Here is a 12,010-nt window from a genome sequence, read left to right on the forward strand (position 1 = left end):
GGTTAGGATTAGAGGTTGTAGCCAGCTGAAACTTCTCCCAGTTGGAATTCCTTCTGTGTTCATTGTTCAGAAGGTTTTTTTAATGGAAGCCAAATTAACCACAGTGGTCTCCTCCTCTCCAAAACAAATGGACCAGGTGGTTCAAACCGGTAAAAACCCTGAATAAAGCAATATTAAGTTACAAATTTGTATTTATCTTAGACCGTTTGGCGCATCGCAAATGGGCTTCTAGCCCAGAACCAGCTAAAGTGTGCTCCCCTTTTTTCTGATCCAGACGTTAAGGAGGTTTTTACCGTGAGCCGAATTATCCGCCATGGTCTCCTCCTCTCCAAATCAAACCGACCTGGTGATTTAAACCAGCTGATACACTGAATAAAGCAGCTTCATGTTACAGATGAGCGTTTCTCAGATGCTGTTTGGTATGTCGCAGAAAGGCCACTGGAAATATCTGCAGAGGTCTCCTCCCCTCCAAAACAACCCGCGTGGGTATTTGAACCCGTAAAAACACTGAAGAAAGCAGTTCAAGTCTTTTGACCCTGCTTGTTGCGGAGGGGTTTTTAACTAAAAAAGCAAATGACCCTATCTAGGGCCAGTGTTTGCTTTGTCTGCTCGGGTTACCGTAGAAACATGGGGGTGCAACATGGCGATCTCTGTGGATGAGGACCTGCTCCCTATGTAGACATAAACTGCTCATTTTAAGGAAATAAAAACATGACGGAACTGAGTTTCAGGTGATTATACACTAAAGAAAACTTTTGCTGATATATCCCCCTCCTACACACTCGACCTTTAAGTAAATGCAGCATTTCCTATGTGTCTTGGTTGAGCATATATTTTATTTGAGATACACAGTGTGGCATAAATTATTCAAGAGTATCAGGAGAGTCTCTTCTTCTGCTCTTATTGAGCTACTGTGAGTTTTGTGTAGATATGATTTTCAATCTATTGATCAAAGTGTATTTTATAAGGTGCTAATGGCGAAATTTTAGTTACGGGTTTCTTAAAAAAAGAAAAAAGAATGAAAGAAATGGCAGCTGTTAGAAGTTTTTCTCTATAGGAATGAATGGTGCCACTGTTAAAACGTAGGCCACTCTGCACTCAGGCTTTGTCTGTATTGTCTTTAAAATGTAAATGTATGCCACAATTCAACAGTGCAGCACAATGCAACTTTATCTGTCTTTGTTTTTTTTTAAATTTACTGTGTGATATATTAACATTTTGTAAATGCAATAAGCGTACGATCTGAACTCTGTATTTATTCTAGTTTAACATATTTTAAAACTGTTACTGTAAATGTCAATAAAGGGTTTCAAGCTGGACTTATGCCTATTTGTTGATTTTAAAATTGCCTGTTTCTTTTGGTGTTCATTTGATGCCCACTTGTCTTGTTAACAAAAAGAACCTCAGTCAAGACTCAATGTTTGCTTCAGCCTCTAACACCATCAGCTGTATCAGATTAGGTCCAATTGATCAGATGTGTGTTGTTAGTTTGGCACGTAGGCAGTGATTTCTAAGAAATACAACACTGAGTATCAAAGTTCCTGTGTGATGTGACCATGTGGAGCGTGAGCTGCAGCTGTGGGTCAATAATTTGGACCAAGTGCCAAACAACAACGTTCACCCTAAAACTAAACATCCATCTCAAAACAAAATTAAGTTTGTTTAACATTTAAAATATGGTATTAGTTCTAAAAGCTACCATTAAAGTTATAATCTATAGCTGCCTAATATGTAAATATGTATCAGATGTGTGTGCTACACTACCCGTTTGATCAGGGACTGTTAAACTAAAGACTAATATCTGACTGTGGAGAAATGGACCGTGGGAATAACACCACAAAAGCTAGGAGAAATGCTGATTTTGTTACTCTACACTGGGTAAATCTACAGGGGCATCAGAAATACCATACTTTAATGGAAAGGTTTGGGATTCCTGTTGGGAAAAGGAAAAATAAACCAATGAGCTGTGGTTGGTATGACCCCCCACCCCCAATAAGCTATCATATAAAGACATTTAACATTTCCTGTGGTGCCTGCATGGTTTTTATGAAGTGGTTTTTGGACCATAGGAAAGTAAAACAAGGCAGAGAGTTGAATTCAAATTATTACACTTTGAATGTATATGATCAGGACACTATTTATTGTTATCAAGAGGAAGGTTGGTGTTTACATGTTTACAGCTCTTGCATTTGAACTGAGGTTGTTAGTGCTATTAGCCAACTACTGCTAGAAGTATTGCTGTTTATACCATTATAATAATATAATGTTGTGCGTGAAACACTGTTTTACATCAAATAAGCCTACAATTGAGTATGTGAATATGGTAACAGGGATAAAACTTTTGTAAGGTACCCAAAATCATAAAAATAAATATTAACAAAAAATCAACAACCCCATTTTGACATATAACAATTGATCTTGTGTAAATAATTTATACAATTTAGGTGTAGAATATCCACTAAAAGACTTGCATGTAAAGATGAGACAGACTTGCACTCCAGGCCACAGGGCGGCGGTAATTCGCCGTAAAGCTGCTATCAGCCATGAAACCTCGCCGGAAGAAAACAGAACAGCAGAGAAGCTAATGCTAACAGGCGTACGTCAAATCCATGTAGCAAGTTAGCCATGCAGCTAGCTAACGTGATACCGAGGTGTTTTTAAAAACTGCATTAATAGACTACACAGACTCCAGTTAACGGCTCAGGTACCACAACGACGGAAAACAGCGAGGAAAGGTGAGTCACAAGACAACGTAGCTAGTTGTATTAGCTCGCTAATTAACTAGCGCTAGCCATCGTCAGAACGTTGTGTTAGCTAAGCTAATGCTAGTTAGCCAACATAAACGAGCGTTATTTTGATCAAATTAGGTTGGTTAACCAAACAGACAATAGTGCAATATTTTCTTGGCAAACTGTAGTGCTCGCCACAGTAAATAATTTCTCACTAAATATCACGCATTGAAGGATAGAGGTGAGGGACAGTAGCTATCATCACATGTAAACAAAGACATCATTAAATTGATTAGCAGTCCATCCCTCTGACTCCCATGAACAAAAACACAGCTAACTTTCTTTTAAACGAGTCTTACACAGACTTGTCAAATAACCTTGTGGATAAACACCTTTGACTTTAGACTTAGTACGTTATGCCCAATTGAGCCAACGTAACACAATTGTAATAACAATGCAGTATGAGATAATAATAATATCGTTTAATTTATTTTTTTAGCTTGTCTTTTAATTTTATTTTTTAATTTATCTTTTAACGTATCTTTTTATTCTGTCTTGTTGCTGATGTTGTTATAATTTTTTATAATTGATCTGTGTTTACTGCCTTTATTTTGTAACTATTTTTCTAACATGTTTCTTTTCTGCCTCTAATTTTATTGTTGTTTAATTCTGCCCTAAATTATCTGGCCCTTTAATCGGCAATCGGCATTGTTCAATTGTCTATCAACTATGAGGTTTATTGCCTCTGCTTTGCTTTGTTTTTCAAAACATTGTGTAAACTGTGGATATATTGTTATTATTATTATTATTATTATTATTATTATTATTATTATTATTGTTGTGGTGTTATTATGACGTTTACTATCAAGGAAAAACTTGATTTGTTACCAACGCAGGTCGACATATTCCTAATTTATTTACTGAGAACCCATTAGAGCTCAGTAAAAGCTGCTTGTTGAAGGAGGATGCTCCTGTAGCTCACAGACTTCCTGCTCACCTCATAATCAATCTAACCTTTACAGCCAGCTGCTCTTTCAAAAAAGGTCAAACTATTGTTGGCCTGTAATAAATGTGTGCAACATGGAGTAAGCTAAAGCTGATGATCCATGGATACTGCAACTCTGTGAAGTGAAAGGTTTATAATGTGTTGAGCTGTAGAAATGAAAGCTAGTGTTGCCATGTTGTTAGTGTTGCTACTCTGAGCTGAGAAATGTCTGGGTTTTGTCCTGATGTGTTTTCTGTTGTGACTGAACAGATGCAAGCCGGTGACTCAGTGGTTGGTGCACCGATGGCTGTAACTGGTGCTCAGAGTCGGTCGGAGGATGAAGAGTCACTCGGAGTAAAAGATGTGAAAAGGACGGCAACACAAGCATTTGGCAGTGGTGTTCCTAAACGCAGAAGTTCCTCCAGGTTTGAGTTACACTCTTGTGTATTGCATTGTAATATAAAACAATGTAGGTATTTTGTTAGCATTAAAAGTGTAGTTGTGTTGTGTATACTGCTACAAATGTTTTAGGTTGTTTTTCTGTTGTGCACCTGCAAAAGTTTTGAGAGTTCTGTGTACGTTTGTACATAATATGTCCTCAGGTCAATAAAGAGGAAGAAATTTGATGATGAATTGGTGGAGAGCAGTCTTGTGAAGTCATCCAGCAGAGTCAAAGGCCCTCCTGTCATAGAGCCTGTCCGCTGCTCAGGAAGTGAACCTTCATCTAGTGAGAAAAAAAAGGTACATAAGACCTTTGAGCTCGCACATTCTTGGAGGACCTTGTGGCAAAGATGATAAACTAACTGAAAAATAATAATTATTTTTTGTGTCTTTCTGTTAGGTGACGAAAACCGGAACCGCTCTCACGCCGCCTCTCACCATGGTAGTAAACCCTGCACCCATAACTAAAAGAGTAAAGAAAAGCAAGCAGCCTCTACATATTACTAAAGACCTCGGAAGATGGAAACCCACTGATGACCTGCTACTAATAAATGCGGTGTTGCAGGTAAGCTGAGTAAAACTTAAAATCATTGTCTGAGAAGATGAATACTGTTTAAATATAAATGTGCCTGTTTGTTTGTATGACTCAGTTAGTCCGTTTCTGATTTAATTAGTCTGTGTTTGTCTCCAGACCACAGACCTAACCTCTGTTCATTTGGGGGTCAAGTTCAGCTGTCGTTTCACATTGCGGGAAATTAAAGAGAGGTGGTACGCGCTCCTCTACGATCCTGTCATCTCAAAGTAAGAAGAGACTTAGCCGGCAGCAGCTTTACCTTCCCTATATTGGACACAGATTTTGAAAGCTAATTAAATTCTCTCTGTTGTCTTCCTGTTCAGGCTGGCATGGCAGGCCATGCGCCAGCTTCACCCAGAAGCCATTGCAGCGATCCAAAGCAAAGCGCTCTTCAGTCAGGCTGAGGAGGCACTGCTGGCCAAGATTGGTTCAGTAAGTGAAACTGTTACTTTATTTCACTCTTGTAGAATAATAAATTAACCTAAAATATCAGAAAATTAACCATCTTAAAGTCACCAGTCTGATGGTTGAGAATTAAATACAGTTGGAACAGTTTTCGTGTATCCAGCTCATTGCATATAGCAGTACTTTTTAACTGTATACATTTGACTGCTGTATTCACAAGCGGTTTGGTATTAAATTTGTCATTGAACAGACGAGTCAGCCCAAACTGGACATGTTCCAGGAGCTTCTCTGCAAACATCCTGGTGTCTTTCACCCATCTCGCACCCCCAAGAGCCTGCTGGTACACTGGCAACTGCTGAAGCAGTACTACTTACTGGATGATCAGAGCGGTAAATTGGGTTTTCAACATGTTTAAACAAATATAACTCAAAACATCCAGTAAGTTATTTTGTTGTGTTTGGGCTAATTGAAACGCGACAGGTCTGTATGTGATGGTTTTGTTGGCTTTGATTGTGTGTTGCAGTCCAGCCTCTCCCTAAAGGGGACCAGGTGCTCAACTTTTCTGATGCCGAGCAGATGGTTGATGATGTAAAGTTAAAGTAAGATTGTCTTTTATTTTTGCAGTGTTCATATTGTGTTTTTTTATTATCTTATAACCTAAATACTGTATGTCCATGATTTTTAACAATGGTCATTTTTTTCTGCACCTGTTTTCACACAGGGAGAGTAGAGATGAGGTTTTGGAACACGGTAAGAAATTTCATTATGAAGAAACAAGTTGAATACAGTTTATCTTGCACCATAAGTTAAATGTTTGATCATCTTGATATTGTTAAAAAATGTCCTTACCTCTGATATACCTTTGCTTTTACTTTCAGAGCTGATGATTTCCGATCGTCACCAAAAAAGAGAGATAAGACAATTAGAGCAGGAGCTGCCTCGGTGGCAGGTTCTCGTGGACAGTATTACGGGTCTGTAAACTTTCACTCACCAAGCAGCAGCAGATGGCTTTTATAGGTCTTTTTTTGAGGAAATCCAGATTGGTGGAACTAATTTGTGTTCATGTGTGTCTGTGTCGCCAGGGATGAGCATGCCTGACTTCGACAACCAGACACTGGCAGCGTTGAGAGGAAGAATGGTACGCTATCTCATGAGATCACGAGAGGTAAGAAGGCATTTGTTACAAAGAAACATTGTAGAGGTGTTTGTGACAAGAAGATGGGAGGAAACAGTGAGAGAAATTCCCTGTCTGTGAAGATGTATTTTCACTTTAATGCTGATGATCTTTTTATATTATGTTCACACAGATTACGTTGGGCAGGGCGACCAAGGACAAACCGATAGATGTAGATTTGTCGCTAGAAGGACCTGCTTGGAAAATATCAAGAAAACAAGGTGAATAAACTCATACACTTTTAGGCTGTAAAGTTGCATGCAAAACAAACTTTTACTTTTATAACAAAATTTAATTCTTTAAAATAGATTTTTAGCCTAATGATTACCATATCTGTTGCGTTTTTGAAGTTGTACGCAACACTGTCAGTCACCTCATTTGTATTTGACCAAGATGTGCACTGAAAATAAACAAATATTTATGTAGTCATATTGAAACACAAAATATATCTTGTCTCTAGGGGTGGGTTTCGTTCACATTTCAATTGATTCCCATATCTTGAATTTGGTACTGGCACTCAACAGTTGTATTTTATTCATTGTTTATTTAGTTTGGTATTATAGTTTGTATAATAACAAAAAATATTAATTTCCTTCATAGAAAAATAAGCACAAAATTCTTGATTTCAGAATTCTTATTTGTTTAGAATATTTTACACAACACACAAAATAGAAACCCTCCATACCTCCCCTCCCAAACCCTCCTTAACAGCCTCCAGTCTGTCAATCTGTCACCAGTTAATTCCAGTCATCTTGTAGAGTGAATGTGTTTTTTGGGGCGTCAACAATTCCGGTTGTGGTTGTGAGATGCAGTGGAGATGAGAGCCTGCACAGCGTTGGGACAAACAGCTGCGTACGTTAAAGTGAGAGCATGCTTTCGAGACGAGGGATGTGTTGTCCTGGCCACCTTTGCATTTCAGATTGCAAATATTACAGCAAGCTTTTTCTGGATCAAGTTTGGGGAAGTGTAACCACACTTGCGGTGGTTTTCGGCTCATCACTGGACTGACTCAGTGTGACTTGAACAAGCTGCAGGGGTGACACAGTCTCACTTTCTCTCCTTCCCTCAGTACTCTCAGTTCTCAGGTATCATAATTTGGCACCAATTGATTTATCATGAATCACTACTTGGTAGTATCACTGAAATTCAGTCAGTACCCAACCCGACACTGCAGGAGCCCCAATTGCCTTTTAAATCAGAGTTACCAAGGTCTAGATTTTCCTTCTGCTAAAACATCTGCGCTCTTAGTGTACTCTCCAAGACGGGGTTAATTCTTCACAGTACTCTGGTTGGGGGGAATATACTTAATTGTGCTTTGTTTCATCTTAAAACAGCGTAGCTGCTACATTGGCCTTAGCCCATTATGGAAATGTGGACATTCATTCATTAGAGAGTCGTACTCATGCAGGATTTGCCAAGCAAAGTCTTTGTGTCTCAAAAGAGTTTTCATTTCAAAGTTATAGCCTTTAATACTTTGATTTGCAACAACTGAATTTTTTACCTGTATATTTATGTTAAAACTTAGTAATTGTTTCAAATGGCTAAACTGATTCACTCTGATGCTGCTGAAAGTAACCAGAATAGCAATAATCACTCAGTCGTGTTGATGTATTTTTAAATGAATGGTTATCACTTATATTGATGTCAACAGGAATTATTAAACTGAAGAATAATGGAGACTTCTTCATTGCCAATGAAGGCAGACGACCCATCTACATAGATGGCAGACCGGTCCTGTCGGGAAACAAGTGGAAACTCAACAACAATTCAGTGGTAGAGGTGTGTGTGGACGATGTCAACTCAGTTGTAACATCATTCACATTCAGCAACCATGATATTTTTGAGGGTACTGAGTGAGACAGGCTCTAACACTCTGTATCTGCCTCTTCAGATTGCAGGACTTCGCTTTGTGTTTCTCATTAATCTGGAACTCATCTCACTAATAAAAGCTGAAGCAGCCAAGATGACACCGCAGTGACTGTCAGCCATCCAGCAGCGCGAGAGCAAACACATAGGACATACTGGCAGGCGAACAGATCCAGTCAGTCCAACAGCGGTTAACAGTTCATCTCCTGAAGAGCAGTAACGCTGCCGCGCACCAGACTGACAGCCATGCTAACCTGAAATGTGAATTTTGAGCAGACTACAGCTGAATCTGGAGGAAGGTAGTAACATGTGTTACTCGTTGTTTGGATAGTTTCCATGTTGTAATGTAGACGCACTCATACTAGAGCCTTCGTTTTTTTGGTTTGGTTTTTTTTTTTTCAGTTTTTCAGAATATTGTATTTAAATTCCATAGTAAAACTTTTCCAAAATATTAAACTTGTATACACAATGTTTTGAAATTCTCTTTGGAGTCTAGTCTACTTTTGAAACACTAAATGTGGAGTCAGCAGGTCTGGAGAAACATTGTTGGTATTTAAAGTCAGCACCTAACCAATATACCCCTCCTGTCAGCGCTCCTTTAAAAGAATTAAGCACACACTGAACAGACAGTTATCTGACGGTGAGGATGTGCAGACTGCACCTTTAAGTTTTACATATTAACCTGAAGCTGTACTGTACAAGAAAACAACACATCCTGCATTTGATATTTATCTAGCTGGAGACAAAAGAAATCATCTGCACTCGTGGAGATGTCCAGAAAGCACTAAAAGTATCAGTTGGCATATTATGTGTTGCCCAAAATCTTTTATAGAATATCTATGAGATAAGATTTTTTTATATGCTATAAAATGTGTCCATATATTATATTATTTCACTAACATGTTTGATCTTTTGGAAATCAGAAAAATTGTTACGGAAAAGCAAATTTGAACAATATGCCTCAGAGCATCAGCGAGTGATGCTTTATAGACTTAAAATAGGGAACTAATTCAATTCTTGGATGACTCACATTTATCACCGAGCAATAGAATAATAAAAGTGAAACTGAGTGTGTGTAAAAGGCCTTTAATTGATAGGGCTGTAGACATTAAAAATATATTTTAGTTTTTTGGGTTACAAGTTCCTGCCCTTTTTTTTTAATATTCCCTTCCATGAGCACCGGTGGTTTGAGGGACACCATTAGTGCTCCTGTTGTCCTCCTATTTGAAACTGAATGTGTATTTGGATCCTGATATCAGTAAAATCAGCTTAAGGCTCTCAGACTTTGCATACAGTCACACCTAGAAAACATTGATAACACAGCTGTTTTACATTATTATGAAAAGATTTTACTAAACTAGAAAAGGTTAGTGTCCATAGGCTGCTTTCTTAACAAGCTGAGGATGGGGAGTTAATGAAGGTAAACACCCAAATGTATGTTTATTTTGGATTTTGTCTGCTATGCCAGAACTTATTTGTACATAAGTAAAACTTTATTGCACTCTATTAAAAAAAAAACAGGTGTTGATTATGGACACTTTGCCGACTGGTACTGCTAGTGCTAGGTAATGCAGCGAGTGTATAAGTGACCAGGTTTGTCTACAGTTTAACAGAACCAAATTTAACATGGTTTCAATAAGACTGCCTTCTGTTTGTCTCGGTTCAATGCATTACAACAACAATAACATGCAACAGCTACATGTGGGTGCAGCATCATCATAAAAGAAATAAAGCTTTACACTTACGTTTTCACCTCAGTGGAACGCCCTGACAAAAATCTGTATGACATTAAGATTAGACTGCACCCAACCGCATACCATTTTTCTTGGACAAATATTTATTTAAGGTGTGTGAAAACTCTGACGGTGGCCTAATCTCTGTATGTGGAAACGTTAAAGAGGTGTGTGTTTTATCTGTAAAATGTTTTGCTGAGCAACAGGATGTTCTGGTTCATTTCACAAAGTGTACTTCACTAACATGAAGATGTCGGAGGGCAATAAGGACATTAAACACCCGTATAAATGAGCTGGATAACTGAGACCATGTGTAAAAAATCTACGGAGGGTGTTGGAAATATTGTCAACAAAACACAGACAGTGCACGTCCAGTAAATGTGTTGTTGCCATAGAAACTCAAACCTAGCACGGCATGTACCACAGGTTATGTTTTGGCTTAGACAAACATGGCAAAGCTCACACAAGTGAAGTTTAAACAAGAGAAACAGATGAACCTCAGCCACATTTGACAGAGCAGCGGTCCAATCCAAAAAAACACGTCTTTTGTGACTTTCTGCTCTGCAAAGATGTGTCATTTCATTTTAGTAGCAGGAAATGCTTAAAGAAATGCTGAACTGAAAAAAAAGAATATAAAGTGAAGCACTATAGCTTTATCTTAATAAATACTGCAGTACTTGTTTGAAATAAAAAGAAAGCATATCTCTGTTTTTTAAAAAAACAACAACAAAAATCTAAAACAAAAAACCCACCAAGAGCAGCAGCAGCTACCTGTTTTATACTTGTGACCAAGTTGGCTTACTTTATGACATGTGAGAGAAAATCATTAAATGGTAGAAATGGGGCAAGAGGATACTGAGCTTCTCATGAAAATACCACTGGAAACAAGATTTGAATACTTGCTCTCTTCAGGAAAGCAAAAGAGAGATTAAATATACACGTGGTGATGCCAGGAAAAGAGAAAACAATTTGGTTTTTAATTTTTAGATACAGTGTAAGACATAGACTTTATCAATCATTAGTCTCAAATGATCGTATTCTTTAATTTCTTCCTAAAGCACAATTAAAAAGCTGTAATGACAACTTTATTGTTATATCACAAGAGTTAAAGTTAGGTCATTATTATTGTTGTGTGCATTATTTTTATACGAGGAACACCAGTTATTTTTTGTTGCTCCAGAATTTATTGTTGTGAAACCTTTTTTTTCTTTTTTCTTTTTACACCTTTTCACATTTGCATTGCCCTAAACGGTGCGACATGCAGTATCTCTGGTGAAATTGTAATATTTTCACCCACCTATCTACAGTACACACCTGCAGTTCACTGAAACAATAAACTGTGCTGATAAAGACTTCCTCATTGACTCCCCCGATAAAGGATGCCAGGCAGCAAGAGCACAGAGGTTTTACTTTGACTTCAACCAATGAAATAAATCCCAAAGGGGAAGGGGGATGGGGGGTGCTGGGGTACTTTTCTTTGAAGTCAACGCCAAAAGTTGCCCTCACAAGCCAAATGTTCATGACTGCTGCTCTTGCATTTGTGCATTTAGTGGTCTGTCTGATCTGGTTGTCTGATTTGTCTGTCATGCAGACCCTCAGGTGAAAGAAGGTTATGCTCTCTACACCACGCTGTCCAGCCCAGATATTAATGCTAAGCCACTGTATGTTCACACAATTAATTAATTTATGATTGTTTTTATTACTATTGTGTCATGCAAACTTATGCCCAGCCCACATAGGCTTACAAGACCACCACAACCAAAGTCCAGCATACATATTTTTATACAACATTAAAAAAAGACAGAAAGAAAAGAGTGATGGAATAAAAATAACCTACATAATCAGATCATCAATGAGTTTAACAGTGTCACTCAGACGTTTACTGTGTAGCACTGAAAATCAGAATAAGCACTAATTAAACAATCTATCTTGCCTTCTTTTCAAGGCTTTTGCAAGAAAATGGGCAAACTTTATTCAACTCATTTAAATTAAACAAATAGCTTTTGGTCGCCTGTGCACCGAGTACATCAGAGTTCAGTCGAGCCATTTTATGGAACGTTAACTCTCTTATGTCATCAAAGTTTGTGCAGCATAAAAGGAAAT

The 12,010-nt window shown here is 38.0% G+C and overlaps 1 protein-coding gene across 1 annotated transcript; it reads left to right on the top strand.

Moving 5' to 3' along the window:
* The first annotated feature begins 2,581 nt into the window (after window positions 1-2,581).
* mcrs1 (microspherule protein 1) lies at window positions 2,582-8,799 on the top strand. The gene is made up of 14 exons (XM_042496164.1): window positions 2,582-2,735; window positions 3,985-4,139; window positions 4,317-4,455; window positions 4,556-4,720; window positions 4,847-4,956; window positions 5,053-5,161; window positions 5,385-5,523; window positions 5,658-5,733; window positions 5,856-5,884; window positions 6,013-6,105; window positions 6,217-6,299; window positions 6,442-6,529; window positions 7,960-8,087; window positions 8,200-8,799. Exons 2-14 carry the CDS (start codon window positions 3,985-3,987, stop codon window positions 8,284-8,286), a joined length of 1,401 nt encoding a protein of 466 aa, XP_042352098.1. The 5' UTR covers window positions 2,582-2,735; the 3' UTR covers window positions 8,287-8,799.
* The last annotated feature ends 3,211 nt before the right edge of the window (window positions 8,800-12,010 follow it).

The sequence above is a fragment of the Plectropomus leopardus genome, chromosome 2 (genome assembly GCF_008729295.1).
Source record: "Plectropomus leopardus isolate mb chromosome 2, YSFRI_Pleo_2.0, whole genome shotgun sequence".
NCBI lineage: Eukaryota > Metazoa > Chordata > Actinopteri > Perciformes > Serranidae > Plectropomus > Plectropomus leopardus.